We start from the raw sequence: 17,507 nt of genomic DNA on the forward strand, positions 1-17,507 counted from the left end.
CTGAAAATTAAGAGAAAGGTATGCTGTAATATCTGTGGCAGGGCTAGTTTTTACTGTCTCTATGGGAGATTTTTTCCTTATGTTGTCTTTTAAATGCATGAGTAAACTCTTTGGCCCTTTAATATAAAGAGGATTTGCACGGAGTGGGAAGCCTTCACTTGTGCTCTTTCTTGCCTTTCTTTTATTCAAGAGGAATAATAAAAAAAAAAACAAAACAAAACAAAAAAAACCTTAAAGATTAGAAAGAGTGGGAGACCATACTAAACTTGCACTACTAAAACAAAAGACAAATATTAGAGTTATCAAATCTGAATCTCCCTTTTTGCCCAGAATTGCCAGAGAAATAGCAGGCTGAAAACTGATTTCTGCCCTGCTTGGAGGAGAAAACTGGGTTTTCCTTAAAGTTCCCGTTGTTTAGGAACTCGGCTGTCACTCATCTCAATTAGTATTAGCAAGAGCAAAGAGCAAGCAGCTAACATGTCTGTCAGATGAAAAGCCATTCGCATTCAAAGGGAATTTCAAAGCCTTCTAGCTTGTAAAAGTGCTATCACATCAGTGTAAAGGATTCAGGTGAATCTAATACCAGAAGAGCAAGGTTGAGGAATGCTGTAAATGCCACCTCTTCCATCCTGTGGAGGCAGCCTGGTCCACACTTGAGGAATAACAAATCTGACCGATTCTTAAGGGATCCAGGGCAGAGCTCTGCAGTGAGGAGTCCTTTAGATTAAGCAATGGCAGCCTCAACCAGGCAGTAAAAATATCCTGCAGGTTTTCAAAGAGATTTGAAGAATTACAGTCTTTTTCCTTCATGGAAAAAATGATAGATACGTTTTGTTTTTACTTACTGACTCCAGCTAGAGTTGGATGGTTTTTCATAGCAGAATGCATCTTGACTGAAAAACTTAATAGACAATACTTCTTAATTCACCTTGCCCCTTATAAACATTGGGRTCTGTGAAGATCTTAGCTGTCCAGGGAATAAGTGTTTGTTCTGAAACCTCGTAAGAYGGGTATTGCTTTTTTTCCCCCCSCTCCTTGCATCTTTCTCGTCTTCACCCCAGTCTTCTCTTTTTCTAGGGACATTCACACGACCACAGGGAAAATCAAGCGAGCTGTGTTGCAGTTCACCCCAGCCAGCTGGACCTACGTTCGCTGGTTTGACCCCAAGTCTTCATTTCAAAGAGTGGCTGGAGTCTACCTTTTCATGATCATCTGGCAGGTAGCAAAGAAGTTCTGTGAAATCAAAGTTGCCATCAGCTCAGTTAGTTATTGGCAGTGTTGGGCTAGAAGATACTCTAAYGCAGTGTGTGTCTGTCATTGAAAGGCACAATTGAAGGATTTGATAATACAGTACTGGTCCGGCCTTTGTTTGCAGGAGCTATGTGATAGTTCAGGGGTGTAATTACAGAATCTGTGGAAAAAAAAAACCCAAATGTTAGAGGTTACTATACAGGTAATCAGATTATTCTTTGCAATTGATGGTTTTTGAAGCTGCTAGGCAGGTTTTTCTTCCATTGACTGTTGGATGGGTCACTGATACTCAGAATTCTGGCTGTAGTCCAGCAAGACTTCATAATGTATCCCAACCACTTGTGTGCAAATGCTGAAAGTCTTTGCTAAAAACGCTTTAGGTGTTTGTTTTCTTGTTTGTTTGTTTTTCAATATGCCGAATTTACTTTTTAAAGAGAGAATCAGAAGTGTTTGAACTTAATAGATGTAATCTCGTCTGCTCCTTATCAAATTTGCCTTAGTCATTCATATCTGATTTAGGATATATAAGTTTCAGATTAACATCTAGCCTCTTAACAGGCTTCTGGAAATAGACTAAATGCTTTTGTAGAGGTGTCTAGGGGAGAATTATTTGCTATATCGCTATATCCTTGGCTTGCCCTAGAGTAGCAATTTTAGGCTTTTGAAATCCCCAACCAGCAGAGTTGCAGTAGAGCATAAAAAGTTGTCCCCAGGTAGCTGCCATGTTAATCTTAGCATGTTTTGTAGTAATTCAGTAACAGTTGTGTTAATTGAACACAAACATTTGCAGCACAAAGTATAACCTGTTTAACTGCCTTTTTCTTTTCAGCTGACTGAGTTAAACACCTTCTTTTTGAAACATATCTTTGTATTCCAAGCAAGCCACCCTTTAAGCTGGGGGAGAATTCTCTTTATAGGAATTATCACAGCACCCACTGTAAGGTAATTTTGTTTCTATGGTGTTTTTTCCTTACATTTGGAGTATCTTGCCCAAGAAAGGCATATAGTTTGTAAATAAATACATCACATTTCAATATATTTTTGCTTTTGCTGCCTTTACCCATAGTAAAATAGCCMTGACTTCTCAATAAAGCTTTTTTTTCAGTAAATCACAGTACGTCAATACGGTAAAATTTGTATAAAAATCTATTTTATAGGGATTTTACAGAACATGTCTTTTTAGTCATATGTTTGTACTGCATTTACCTATGCTTTGACTTAGCTGAATATTTCATCCTTGAGGATTGCATGCAGAAGGGTCTGTGCTTATCAATCAGATGCTCRCAAATATCCTGATGAGGAAAAATAGAACTGTTGAGTTTTCTTACTTGAGCTATTTCCACTTGTCTGTAGGAATTACTAGCTTGTTGTAAGAAAAAGATAGAACATTACTGCATCCTGAGCAGCAGAACAGCATGCAGTGGATGATGAGGACAGAAGGGCCAGATGGACCGCTTAAGAAACCAGACTTGTTTATAGTTCTTGTTAAAACAGCCAATTGTCTTGTGCTTCTTTTTCCTTGTGGTTGATGAAAGCTAAATTGCACYAAAGTGTGTGTTATATTTTTGATGGTAAACTTCAGGACACAGTGAGTGAACCTTTTAGTGATGTGCCTATAGGTAGGCAGAATGAGCTAAGTTGTGAAATTGAAGGACCAAGGAAATTCCCATTYAAGAGCAAAGTGACATTACCTTGGACAATGCAGTAGTAGCCTTGTGTTGCTTTTTCCTAAAATTCAGCATCTTTCATAGCTCTTTATTCTCTTGAGTTATGAGCAATGATTTCACACTCTTTGCTGAATCACGTTAAGCATCCTAAAAGCTTCTGTACAAATAAACTTCTAAGTATTTTTATGGTATTTCCAATCCTGTAGAAATCTCTGTCCTTAAACTGATGTTTAATTGGATTAATAACATTCGCCTTCCGCATTATGTCAGTTGAAATCAAAAGAGGCTGAAAAAGGAACTTGGGTTTAACATCCTGGGATTTCCCTAACTATACTCAGAACATTTTCAAGTATAAAGAACAGACCAGAATAAGGCAGAAATTCTGCTCTGGTCTTTAGAGGATAAGGTGTTGATGGTTGGAGCACTTGCCCAGTGAATCTGGAAATCCAGATTCAGTTTCTTCCAAGATGCAAACCCACATATCTCAAGAAAATGCAGTTAAATTAAAAGACAAACTGCAAAAGTGAGAGATTCTCTAATTCTTTTGAAGCTGTTTTGCTTTCCCTAAAAAATTRAAGAATAGTGGAGAGGCGGTGGGAGAATACGTTGCTTTGTTAGCCTCCTGGTTTGGGTACCTTTATACTTCTTGCTCTCAGGACTGTTTTCTGTATTGCTTCATGCTATTCAATACACATGATAATCTGCCCTACTGGAATTGAAGTCACCTGGTAAATCTCCAGCATGATTGCCTGTGATTTCAACCTGCAGCATTTTATCTTCAGTACAGACACATTTGTCACTTGCACAGATTTTCCACATGTAAATATTTTGGGAACATCCATTAAAGATTTTTTTTTTTTCTTTTTGCAGGCAGTACTACGCCTACCTCACAGATACCCAGTGCAAGAGGGTGGGAACTCAGTGCTGGGTGTTTGGGTAAGTGCTCTTGTGTGCAAACCTCAAGCTCTTGCAAGTGTTAAGACTGTGTCCCATGCAGGAACAGGCTTTGCCTGAAACCAGTCCCTATCTCATGTTGTGTCTAAATATAAAGAATAGTTCAGGCAGATTTTTCTGCAAATTCAGAGGAAATGAAGATCCCAGATTTGGAGGTAAACATGGGAAGTGATGGTAGAGTAAGGAGAACACCAGAAGGAAGAACTGAAAACTGCTGGATAAAATTAGCCTTCCTCAGAAGCATTGTCCTTGCTGCCCATATTCTCAACCATATGAGAAGGGAAAAGCTTTTGCATGTCCCCCTTACCTGTTACTAGTTGTTATTTACTTGGCTGTCAAGGGGGTCACTGCTGCTCTTAGAGGATTCGCCATAAAAGACAGTGAAACCAACTCCAGTTCTGAACTACTGCTGCTCACAAGGAGAAAAACACCATGAACAGTGGTTGCTTTGGCTGCAGTCTCTTTTCAACATATCTCTCAGGGGAGATCTTTAAATGAAAAGATTGCAAGATTGCATCTAGTGAGAACTTCCTTAACTAAAATGTACTGTTCTCAAGACCAGAAGCATATGCTGCTGTAGCATCTTAAAAGCTTCTTGTAAATAAGTAATAAGTCAAATATAACGTATGTCTGGAAAGCTTACAGGTGGGCAAATATAGATGGCAAATCAAATGATAATAAACTCTGTGTGTATAAGCACACTTTTCAAGAATCTCATTTCTGATAGAAATGATTTTTAAATTAAAACAACTATTTCATTTTGATTTTCAAGTTTAGTGTATTTCTCATCTCCAGAATCGTCTGAACCATTTTGGTGTTTAACAGAAGAAGCTATTACTGTCTTGAATTAGAATAGCTTTTCAATGAGCCATGAAATCCTTCAATCTAATTAAAAGATAGTGCTTCAGCAAACTGTCTTTCATCTTTACTGTTAGTCTCAGGGTTGTCACCATGTTTGAGGAGCAGAGTTAGAGCAGGAAGGTTTATTTCCAGGTACACGACCATACCTTGAACAGCACACCCCTTTCTCAGCAGTTAATTGAGATGAGAGCAGAGCACGCTGCACTGCAACTCAAGGGATTTCTACCCTTGTTTTAAATGTAACCTGGAGAACATGGCATGTGGCTCCTTGGATTTGACTGGACTTAAACATTCACCTCTTTCACTGACATATCACTTTCTGGGATGGATCTATTACTGTCTTCTGGCTATTATTTGACTTCTTGCTGTGAAGAAGGAACCACCGTGATCCTTGTTACAAAGGTCTCACTAAACACCTTAGATGTTCAAACACRTTAGATAAAAGATATTTAAATTTCTCTTAATGATTGCATAAAGGAGCTGTAGTAGAATATTGGTTTTCAGTGTGATCTGATGGTGGGAAGTGAGCCTGGAAAAGTAATTTCCTTAATACTGCTTGATTCTATAATCTGCCAGGAAGAAAACAGAGCTAAACTAGGAGTTCCAGCTGTTTATTGGAATAAATGGTGCTCTTCCAATGATTTAATTACCCTGGATAATTAATCTTTGAAACTATTTAAAGCAAGTATATAGAATATTATTTCCCCAAACACCACAGCTAARAAAAACTTATTTAAACTGTGAAACACTTAAAGGCACATACTGCATCTTTAACAACCTAACCATGGGAGGAATTAAAACCAAAGCTTTGTGTTAATACTAAGCTGTAGACTCTGCAGCTTCAATATACACTGTAATGTAACTCTTAACAAAGGGACAATAAATGACTTRAGGTGTAAATATGGCCAGTGCCACAGGTCTGCTGGAGACTGCACTRTTTTCATTAAGACAAAGTCTGTCACAACGGGTTACCTGTAAAGATTTTAGAAGACCTTTTCTGTTGAATAAAAAGTTAGTGTGTTTATTAATGTGAAGATTTTCATCAGCCATCAGTAGAACACTAACAGCTTTAACTATTAGCATTTTTCTGTCTTAATTTTATTTACCTCTCATTTTGAACAATGAAAAGCACAAGTTTTTGATAAAAAAAAAAATAGTAGGAAGACTATATAAACACATTACAAACAGCTGCATACATATATTTTTGAGATACTCTGTTGGAAGTAGCTTATTGTTTTGCTTATAGCTTCAAGTACATCATACCCATATATATATTTGTTTCCTGGTTGTGGTCTTTTTGTTCCTGCTGTTGTGCTTCAATTTAATAGCTGATTTCTCCTCAGCTAAGTCAGCAAAAATAACATAAAACCAAGAAAGAAAAATAAACGGTGACCCTACAGAGTACTGCAGCTGGCAAGTCTTAACTGATATGCATCTCAGTAACTTGTAAGGTGTTACTTTAGCAATTTTAAGGTGACTTTCCCTGGTCCCATCTGGATTTCTTTGCAGTGCTGTGTTTTTGATTTGTGATATGAAAGGGTTTTCATGAGGGAGACGTCAGAGAAGCAGCACATGAAAGAATAATTTGGAATAAATTCTGGAAAGCTTCACAGCACAGATAGGTGGCTCTGAATGCCAGCCTTGGCAATTACAAGCTTTAACAAGTATTAGGAGGAGTTTCACTGTGAGAGCATACCACATGCATAATTTCTAAAAACAACAATAAAAAAAGGTGTGTCCCATAGCTTTTGCCTTAGATGTAAAGCTGGAGGAGGCCTCCGAAGTTGTCTTTCATTGCATGTAGGGCCATCTGCCTTGGGCACTTCAGAGCCACCAAGGGCTCAGATTACCAGGCCAGCCTTGTCAAATAATTCCAGGTCTCTGCTCAGCAAGGAAGGGTTTCCTTAGCAGACTGCAAGGGGGCACTTTGGAGAATCGACTGGTCCCCCAGCAGGAAACTTGCACTGAGCTCCTGGCAAGGGCACCCACCTGGGCAGTGCACGTGGGTGCCCTCACGCAGGACGTGAAGGCAGCAAAGCTGGAGCTAATTCACTTCAGATTTGCTTCAGCATGAGAAGAGTCAGTGTCCTGCACTTTTGCTGCCAGGAAGCAGGTAATTAGCAGTAAGTAATATTGACTAGGGTTTATGTTAAAAAGATGTAATTTTAAATCCAGGGCCTGCACAAACTGGATGTATATGCATGGCAGGACGGAAGGTTTGGATTCGTAGCCCATCATTGCACGTGAAGGTGTGGGCACATTTCTCCGTGTCTTTGGGCCTGAAAAGATGTAAGTATCTGGTGGTATCAGAGAGGTATCTCTGATATCAACAGATATATTTATCTGGTGATRCCAAGGAGGTGGAGATGCTTGTTTGTGTTTTTTATAATGCCTCATAGGAAAGTAACCACTGCAATTTTCCTCTCAAATTTCCCCACAAATTGTTCTTGTAGTGTCAGCCTGGGTTTTACATGTAAACCGGATCACACGTGCAAGTTCAGAGATTTGGAATGCCATTTTGCACCTCTTTTCTTTAAAAATTGTATCAAAAGTGACCAGAGTAGCTAGTGGCCAAAGGCCTATGTAGACCTGTTGTAAATAAAGTTGGTTATGTCTGACAGCAGTGTTCAAATTTTCTTAGTTGACCCAACAGGGAGCCAGTTGGTTGCTGAGCATGGAAGTGAGACCTGGATTTTGCGTGGGCTGAAGCCCAGGAGCAGGTGGAAGCAGGAAGCCTTGGCTGCTGCGCGTGCTCCGGCCTGGGCCCTGCACAAACAGAGGCCCTTAGGCCTGTGAACTGCCCGGTGATCACTTCCTACATGCTGCTTATGCTGAAGTATAACACAAAAACATAAATTTCCCAAAGTATTTTACTTCATGCTTCATTAGAGAATAACACTTATTTAGAGCTGGCAGGAATTGGGCTTGTACACGTGTGCGTTGCATCTCTGGTGTTTGTAACCTTTCTTTTTGTTTCCCCCTCCTTCCTTTGCCCACAGGGTTATTGCCTTCCTTGAAGCCATTGTGTGCATAAAGTTTGGACAAGATCTTTTTTCCAAAACACAAATACTCTATGTTGTGTTTTGGCTTCTTTGTGTGGTGAGTGAGATTTTTTCATGTGAAACATAAGGCTCAGCAAAAGCGTTGAAAGCAGCTTCTAAATAACTTCCTCCATGTGAGGGACAGCAGGGGGACAGCAGGGGACCGATGTGGGGGAGTGCTGGTAAAGACGCACGCCCTAGAAAAAGAACTGGGAGATCATTGAAAACATATTTTGAAGTGACTAGAATAGCTTTTCTTATGTCCTTAYGTAGCCGAGTTTCCTGGTGCTTTGGAAGGGAGCAGGGAAACAAAAACTAGAGCTTTTTTTTTTTTCTTTATGAGCGAAAATACCGGTTCAGCTGAGGATAAGTTTGGAGAGGCTTCCAGTAACTCCTCTTCCTTTCGAGTGTGTGCTAATGAGAAGCATTGATAAGTGATGTACGTTGTCTTGCACTCCTGTCTTAAAATTGCATAAAACAAACTTGTTTTAGCAGGCAGATCGTTCCTGCTCAGCCCGCAGCTTTCTGTACTTCAGTGTGATAGCTGCAAATGTAGCATGAAATGCCCTTTTCCTAACAGTAAATGTGTGTCTGTCTTGCCAGACTTGTAACTGATTCCAAAGACGTTTTTAATTGTCAGTGAAAAATAAGGCATTTTTAATGGGTTGAGAAATACCTGTTTCTCCCTTCTAACTGGGAAGACAGTTTAAACAGGTGATAGGAAATCAGAATGAACTGTTCCATTACTTAGTATTATGTTTTTATTCCTAAAACTTAAGAGGAGAAGAAGAACTGAGTTATTACTTCTCAGATCAGAGCCGCACTAAGCCGAGCATCTCCTTCAGCCTCTGAAGCATGGGGCAGGGGAAGGACAAGAGCCTGATGTTCATGTTGGCATACCTGCTTGGCAAGTGCCTCTGTAGGATGATGGGTACCCTGTGAGGAGTGRAGGGAAGTCGTGCTGACCTGTGAGTGGTTTGTAGGCACCTACCTTCCTGTTGGGAATTGGTCTGCAATGCACCAAGGTGGCACCGTGTTTACGTGCCYTGAGCAGGAATCTCATCCTGGTGAAGGTGCTGGCAGAAACAGAGCTTGGAAGGCTCCAAATGCTTAAACTTAAATGACCTTGAACCATCAAAGAAWTTGTAAAAAAATAAAAAATAAAATAAAAAAACAGGCTTTAATAATTTTTCTTTTCCCTTGTTTAGGCCTTTACAACTTTCCTGTGTTTATATGGCATGGTTTGGTATGCGGAATACTATGGCCACCGAGAAAAGGTATTTTACGAGGGAGCCTGTTTCTGTTTTATACTGTAGCTTAAAAAAAAGCTTCTACATATATAAAAATACAAAGCTTCTACATATATAAATTCTTTACCAAAGCTATCGTACATGGAGAGAGGGGGATGGTCCCAGAGTCCAATTGAAGTCAGTAGAACGAACTCTGAATTCAGCAGCTGTTGGACAGATCCCAAATTACATTGTGGCTTCTAGAGACTGTCCTCTCGGTTACTCAAAATGGGGCTGCAATTTTAGCAGAGCATGCAGGGATGAATGGGTAGCTAAGGTCCCCATTGTATAGGAAGAATATTAAAAATACTTGGTTACACAACAGATCACACAACAAATGATGTGTTCTTATTGTAGCATCAATGTTTTACCTCTTAACAAGGAAGGAAAGAGATTGAAGTATTGGCTGAATCTTTTGTTAGGACTTCTGCCATCGTTTAAGTTTACCAGTCTAAGAGCAAACCTTATCTGCACAGGAGAAGCACTGACCACAGCGACCAGCATCCTAAAGACGTGTCCCTCTTGGTTTTTGCAGACCTTGTCAGAAAGTGAAGACAGCCCGTACAGTCCAGACGCTTCCTGGCTTCATTCTAAATTCAGTAAAGGTATTGGCACCTTCACATGTACATTCTCAAAGTGGTACTACTGGAATTACTGGTCAGCACTAGGAAATGAGGCTTGAGAAACTTACCTTGGAAACAATTTGTTTTACTTAAGAAATCTCTGCAGCAGCTACACAGATAAATCATCTATAAAATTATCTGTTTTTACTGCCTTTTTTTCTTCTGACTCTTCAAAATGTATTTATTTCTTAACGAAGGAAGTTTGTTTTCTGCAGCTATTCCAGACCATTCTTTCAGAGTGAAGGGTTTACACATTTCGTAACTGTTCTGAACAAGTTCTCTCCCTGAATAATGTGTGTTTGTTTTTAAGAGGACATTTAAATGTGTGCTTTTATTCCTGCCTACTAAAGAACAGTTAAGAATGTTCCCTGAAACTTCTGTTCTTACTGACACTCACCTAGCCAGTGCAGTGCTGCTGATCCCAAACAGCTTCCTCTGTCCTGAACCACAGCAGCACCCTTCTCTGATGTCTTTGCCTTGCTCTGGAGATTGGTTAAGTTACTTGTCTCCTCCTTTAGAGCTTCAGGATGGATTTGCCTGTTGGAAGAAGACAACAAACTACCTCTGTCMGAGCTTATACTCCAAGCATATTCGTAGTCTTTAGAAGTATTTCCAATTTATTGCATACTTGAATATAACAGTGCTTGAATTGCATACATCTAGACAGCAGAGTACTTTGTATTTTGTATGTGAATTTTCKAGATGTTGGTGTTAATTTATTCTCAGTTTAGTAAGTTGGTAGATTTTTATGTTTTGGTAAAATACGCTTTCATTTGATTTTTTTTTTTTTTCAATTTGATATGTCAAGCAAATCTGGCCAAGGAAAGCTGTTCCTTGATTTTATTTATTTATTACAAAATTTAGCTTTTTTTCATGTTTTGCTTTTGAACTCTCTGTTCATCTTTTTTGATCACCTGTTTTGTTCAATCTCCCCTTTTCTCTCTTTGCTCTACCGGAATTAAATGAAGGATACAATATGAAAAACTGGAAACAAGAGATGTGCTCGTACAAGAAACTCCAGCATTTCTGTTGAGAGAACACTCACTTTCAGAGTTGTTACTTTCTGATAGTATTACTTGCCAGGAATAAGTTTGGAGATTTATGTTATTCATGACACTTAAAGGATGTTTCCCCATTATATTCTGCTCTATCAAACTTCCAATATTTTCTGGAAGAAAAAAAATTTCACAGAAGTTTTTAAGAACTGCCTTTTTTATTAGACCACTAGATGGAGTACAAGTATCAACCAGTCCTTATTAGCCTGAGATAATTCCTGCTGTAAGCTCACAAAACCCTTACAGTCTTTAGATCAATAGCTTGGGAATGTCCAATAAATGTATGTCAAAAAACTATTTATTTCTCAGCAGGTGCTGACAATAGCCCACCAAAAGCTGCAGCCAATAACGAAAGCCATTCGTCTAGAAGAAGGAACCGTCACTCCAAATCAAAAGTAACCAATGGAATTGGGAAGAAATAAGAATAATCTCGGAAGATGTCCTGCAGTGTGACCAGAGATGACAGAGGAAATTGGACCTGACTCTGAGTTTCTGAGTGGGAGATTGATTTTAAATTTAAAATTTAGAAAAAGAGCTGTGGAAGAAAGCAACCAGCTTTTTAGCAACGCACAGGGCCTCGTGTCTTTGGAGACGGAGCCACCAATGTATTGCAAATCACTGCCTGCTGTCATGTGCCATTCACTGAATTAAATCTAATTTCTTCAGCATGTGGCACCTAAAGCTACTGAAGAATATGCTGGAAAGAAAAATAGTTTTGTTAGAGCAGGTGCACTCTGTTTTATGTCCAGGTTTTGCAAGTGAGGTTTTAATATCTTAGCTGAGGACATCAACACGAAGGTTAGTAAGCTGATAAGCAGCTGGCATGGTTGGTTGGATTTTTTTATGTTGCTGCAGTTTTGTTTAGTTGTTATCTAGAAAAGTACACAATCTTTTGAGTAAAAGCACCTCTGCCCTTCTTTATCAGTCTGACAACTAAACTTTTCCATTCAACAGTTAGTCCATAAAAATTCCATGCTTGTATCCAGCTGCTCACTTCTATTGAAATGCTCTTTCAACCTGGTGACAAGGTTTTACCAGCTATGAAATGGGTCCATATTTCTTTCAAAGGATGCTGTTTGCCCTTCATATAGGATTCTTCTTCCCTTCTGCTGGATTGTTAAATATTCAGTTCTTTTAAGTTTTTTTTTTTAATATCTTTATGAAAATCTGTTGGAAAGTAGAGAGCTGCACCTCCTGCCCTCAGGGACAGATGTTGTGTCATTTAGTGGGTCTTCTTTTTGTACAGAGGCATGGATTGCATCTTGAAGTGCACGTTACCACGTGTGTCCTTCTATCAGCTACACTGCATTTTGTACAAGRGTCCTCTCCACTTTCCTTTGATTTGCCTCTGCCTCAGCTGTAACCAAGAAATCCCAAGGCCTTTGATTTTTAGAAACTGCTTTGAAGGCTCTGATGCCCTCTTAAGCCTGATGAGGAGCAGTTTTTCACTGAATTTAAGTTTCCTACAACTCATATAAACAAATCTGTGCAGACTTGTGCTCTTCAGTGTCTGAAAGATAGCTTGATACTACTGCCATATCCCATGTGATTTCAGTATTTCCTAACATGCAATCAGGTAACTGACAGTGAAGTGACTCCCTTGTGTAGTTTTTTCTGGAGACAGTGCTAATTAGCACTAAAGTGGCTAATTGTCCAGCAGTGAATGTAGTGATTAAGCCAGAGGTAAATGTGCAAGAGCAATCAGTTTTTATATTAAGTTATCAAAATCCTTTTGTGCCAACTAGATTTTGGGGATTCATGGGGTTCAGAGAGGTGGGTAGATTAAGCATGGATAAATGATATCCATTAGTCAATTGTTTTCAGAATAAACTGGCATTTCCTTTTTCTATGAATAATGTTACTGTGATTTGCCATAGAGTATATACTAAAAATAATGCAGCAGAGACTTTATACAAGTGTATAATACTGTAAATAGAAAAAACGGAGCCCAYGTAATCCATAAAATTTGTATGTGCCAGGATTATCAACATTTTCAATGCACTTACTGTATTGCTACTGAACTATGTTTCCCATCTCCCTTTTCAGTCGAACCCAATGTGTACAACGTCAGAACTAACTTATAGCTGCTATAGCATCGTTGCTAAAGTGACATTAAATGTTACATGAGAAAAATGATAGGAACATTTTCACTTTCCTACAAGTACTCTGCTTTCATCCACATTAGCAATCCCTTTGTATTGTCCCCATTTGTGGTGTGCTGTGTATTGACGAATGTATTTGTAGCTTTCTTTGGATATGCAGCCTTGTTAATTTTTTAATTGTCTTGGTTAATACTTCAGTCTGTGTAAGACTGAAGAACGACATTGTAAATTTTCTATTGACTCAATACCAAAGCAAGAGGTTGGAAGTTCAAAGATATTTTAAGGATATTTTAAGTACCTTTTTTTTGAAAAAAAGGTGAGAGCCTGTTTTGTACTGCAGAGTATATATGCACCAGTTGTGTATACAGCACATACCTGTGCAAGCAGGTGCTGAAGTGCGGTGTCTCTTTGCAAGCACACGTTTTGTGAATGCAGAACTAGTGCTCACACTGCTGCATCGCACCCGAAGAATATTAAAAAGGCAAATATGAAGTGTCAGCTTGCTGGAAGTTGACTCCTGTGTGCTACCACAACAGCAGAGGCCTTGAAGAAATGTTGTTTGACAACACTTTTCCCATGCTGTTTTATTTTGTACTTTTATTTTACTACTTTTAAAGGAGGGGAGGGAGCTGGGGAGAGGGAAAACCAAGTAAATTTCTCAAGTGCTTCTTGGAAAATGGTACTTTGTGTCCTCTGTCAGCAGTTCTGGTTGGAATTCACATGTGTTCACACAAGTCCTCTGCTCACTGACAGCTGCGGTTTCTGTCCCATCTTTGGAAGTGAACTTTGCAGAAGCAAACGGGGGAAAGGTGCTCTTGATCACTGCTGTGAATCTCAAGTGATCCCAATTTTATCGTCTCCTGCACTATTGCTGAATTTTGTGTGTGTGCAACACCTAAAATGACAAATCACAGAGCTGTTTAGCAACTAGCACCCATGTATGAAGTCTGCTGCTTGAACAGTATTTTGTAGTAGTCAAGGATGCACTGTCCTCTTTTTAACTGCTTGTTCTGTCTCGTTCTCTTCTCCTTACTTTCCTGCTTCTGATGTCTTTTCTGTGACTCTGTCCTCTCGTGATCTCCCCCTCTGCTGTTGAGATACCTGAATTTGCCCTCCAGAGACTGTCCATCGGGAATGGCAGTCRTTGAAGGGAGGCTCATTCAAGGCAGCATGGCATAAGCAGAGGATAGTGGCAAGAAGTTGTGGAGTAAATAAAAATGGAGAATTATAAGATGCAAGTATAAAAAGCTAGCCATGAATACTGGATTCCAGTATTAAAGTTACTGTATAGAACATATAYAATATCCAAAATATTTGGAGTTTGATACAGCAACTGCTTTTATTACTGTGTTGTGAAGATAGTCATTGGAGGATCCAGCAATCAAAACCTTGCTTTTTTACCATGTTATCACAAGAGGACACAGGTGTAACCATGTATTTAATAGTTTTGGATAGAGCTGCTCTGTATTGATTGCAAACTATTGTATTTCGCAGTAACTCAGTAAATCAACCCCTGTCACCGGCACGTGTGTTTGTCTCTACCTGCCAGGCACAGGCCACAATTACAKGCTACCTCTAGATATTTTTACATTTTATTCTGCCTTTTGCTCACTGACTAATTTAGTGGTTTCTTACCAACATATAGTGCACTRAAGTGTTGCTGTAATTTGTTATTTTTAATGCAGCAGATCTGAAAATCTGAACAYTTAGAATAATCCCTCTGCTTCATTTCAGGATTTTGTTGTGCAGGATAACTGCCGTTTCTTTTTGTATTTTACTGCTGAATGGGAGAACTGAGTTGCAAGATGGTCTCCTGACAGATTCTTTAAGAGAAATGAGACCTCATGTGTGGGAATAGTAAACCAGCTTATTAGCAAGSAGCAAACCTTAACTTGGTCAAGTTTTACCTAGCACCTTCTCTGCCTGCCTTGGCTCTTTTCACACTTCTCAATATACTTGGGTCCAGAAAGGCTTATCAGAAAAAGCATGAAGATAGTTAGGTGGTTTCCCGTCTTAAACTAGCTCTTCATATTTTAAATTTCWTATTTAAACAGTAAATCTTGAAGATTTACCATCCTGAAGAGCAGATGCTGTTTTTCTGCAGTGTTTGCAGTATGCTACAGTGTTGTATTTGCCCAGTGTATTTATTAAGGACAGCTGCTGAGCAGAGTTTACTGCAGTTTCCCTCAACCTCAGGTAAGTAAAATCTCTTTCATCTTTATACTCATAGTTATTTCACATGACTCCGAGGACTGATTTGGGATCAAATTTTATTTCCATCTCCTTCCTAACTCTTAAGGATTATMTCTTAATGTTTCTACCACTTCCCAGGAATAGACTGGGACAGGTCTCATGCTTGGGCATTTCTTGTCTCACAGGGGAGCAATCCTGCTGCCCTCCACAGTCTGAATTACATTTTGGTAAGACCAAAAGAAGCTCTGCTTCTATTCAGGGAAAAAAAAAAGTCTGGGAAAGAATGTAAACTGTAAACATAGAATTCCTATTATCAGCAAAAATGTAAGTGCCAGACTATACTAAGCATACACATGGGTTTAATTTTCATAGTTTTCATGGGCCTCGGCTTGTAGATGAACATGAAATAAATGGATTGCTTATTTAATGCCTTTTTTTTTTGAGTAGGGGAATTTACAGCAGCAGCATTCCTATGGACCTGATCCAAAGCATGTACTGCAGCTATTGTACCCGCCATTCCATATCTCAGTAGTTCTTGCTGGGGGGGAAAAAAAAAAAAGCATGAAATATTGCATGTATGTATGTGTGTGGGCACATATATCTCTAGCAAATCAACTTTCTCATGAAAATGCTCGGTGTACGAGTCTGTGACGGTGACTGCTGCGTGCGTGTGACCGTGGCGAGTAGACAACACGTGTAGGTCCACGCGCGGCGCGTGGGGCAGCAGCTCTGGGACATGGGTCTCGGCGTAGCCTCTAGGTGCTGCTCTAATACAGACCCAGCAAACGTGGCCCGGCTTTCCCAGGGTTGCTCCTAATTCGGGGCTAGCCTTAGCCGCCTTGGCTCGATCTTCAAGGCTTCSTAACCCCTGCCGACCTCAATTACGTGTGCCACACACACAGCCCTGCAAAATGCCCCTGTTGTCAGACTTGCTCAGAACAACCAAAGGAAAACAAAATCAAATGAGTAGCTTTGAGGAGGCTTTTAATTAAAATGCTAAATGATAGCCCTRGACTTGGAAAGTTAGAGCAAAACTTCTATTTTGGTTTCTACCAAACGCACACACTGCTGTTTTGTTGTCCAAGTCCCTTCCCCTGTTGGAAGGAGGCACGGATCTGTCCCGAAGCTCTCCGGGRGGCAGCTGGGTCCTGCAGAGCTGTGTTCCTGGTACCGCTGTCCCTGTGTGGGCATCCAGGTGGGACAGGGCTAAGCTGGCCTGGTTTACAGGGTCAAGGTGGTTTGGTTTTGCGTCTAGGATTCTGCCAGACCTGTACTGCGGGCTCTCGTAGGGAGCCAAGTTTCTGGCTGTAGTAACAAAGCCAGGACTTTGTCCGCTTGTTCAGATGAGCTTCTTCCTCATCCCCTCCGTCCTCTTCAGGCTACTGAAGCCATTGGGGGCAATTGTTGTTGCTGTCTTACCCTGTTCAGAATTTGGGAAGTGATCAGTAAGTTTCTGTATGTCGGATTTATACCGTCTGCAAAGATTTCCCATTTTTTCCATTAAAAGCAAATAGGTGCTGARTATTTTTTGAAGGCTTTGAAAATCCTTTTAGCCACAGCAACCTCAAGGAGCACCTGCCTTTTAACAATTACTGTGGCTTCTRTCTGTTAACACTGACATGTTGTTTGTGGTTGGCTGAGAGAAAAAATCGCAGCCCTCATTTCTTGCAGGAGGAAGCAACGGGCCTTTGCTCTTCTGAACTTTATTCTGGAAGGGGTCACCACCGATAGACATCTATGATAGTTTTGCTCTAGCCTCATTCAGTACTTGCCCTCTGAAAGCTATCAATGGAGAGGAAAAAGAATACAGTAAAAAATACCACTAAAGGAAATATATTTCCCTCAGTCAGATATGTGATCTGGAAGAAAATTAGGAGCTTTTATTATGTTAGCTGAGGCGTTTTCTTTTCCCCTCTTTATGTGCTGTAAGAACAGCAGCTGACACAAAATCACAGAAGGGTTAAAATTGGAGGGACCTCTGGAGATCATCTAGTCCAACRTCCCTGCTGAAGCAGGGTCACCTAGCACACGTTTCCAAGGATTTTGTGCAGGCAGCTTTTGAATATCTCCAGGGAAGAGGACTCCATAACCTCTCTGGGCAACCTGGGCAGGTCCTCAGTCATGCTCACAGTAAAGAAGATTTTTCTCACGTTCATTTGGAACATCTTGTGTTTTGGTTTGTGGCCATTATGATTGCTGGACCTCACTGAAAAAGAATCTGGCTCCAAAGCCTCCCTTCAGATACTAATATGCACTGATCAGGTCCCCGCCTCAGCCTTCGCTCCTCCAGGCTGAACAGACCCAGATCTCTCAGCCTTTCCTTATACAAAGAGATGCTCCACCCCCCAATCATCTTAGGAGCCCTGATGCTTTWAATATTATAAAATGACACTTTAAGTATTATTTCTACCCGTCAGCTGGCTTTAACATGTTTAGATCACAAAGCCAACTCAGATCAACACATTCCATTT

At 40.0% G+C, this 17,507-nt stretch overlaps 1 protein-coding gene across 2 annotated transcripts in view; it reads left to right on the top strand.

Annotated features, from left to right (window-relative positions):
* PTDSS1 (phosphatidylserine synthase 1) overlaps positions 1-13,917 on the top strand; it is a 29,302-nt gene extending 15,385 nt beyond the window's left edge. Inside the window, exons 7-13 of one of the 2 annotated variants that reach the window (XM_026049996.1) lie at positions 1,078-1,219; positions 2,081-2,193; positions 3,789-3,854; positions 7,733-7,832; positions 8,983-9,051; positions 9,599-9,668; positions 11,051-13,917. In XM_026049996.1, coding sequence (XP_025905781.1) covers positions 1,078-1,219; positions 2,081-2,193; positions 3,789-3,854; positions 7,733-7,832; positions 8,983-9,051; positions 9,599-9,668; positions 11,051-11,163 — 673 coding nt within the window. In that variant the 3' untranslated portion in view covers positions 11,164-13,917. The remainder of the gene's footprint in view (positions 1-1,077; positions 1,220-2,080; positions 2,194-3,788; positions 3,855-7,732; positions 7,833-8,982; positions 9,052-9,598; positions 9,669-11,050) is intronic. The other variant, XM_026049997.1, reaches the window with a different exon arrangement.
* The last annotated feature ends 3,590 nt before the right edge of the window (positions 13,918-17,507 follow it).

Source organism: Nothoprocta perdicaria, unplaced genomic scaffold, assembly GCF_003342845.1.
Source record: "Nothoprocta perdicaria isolate Ctin4 unplaced genomic scaffold, notPer1 scaffold_64, whole genome shotgun sequence".
In the NCBI taxonomy this organism is placed as follows: domain Eukaryota; kingdom Metazoa; phylum Chordata; class Aves; order Tinamiformes; family Tinamidae; genus Nothoprocta; species Nothoprocta perdicaria.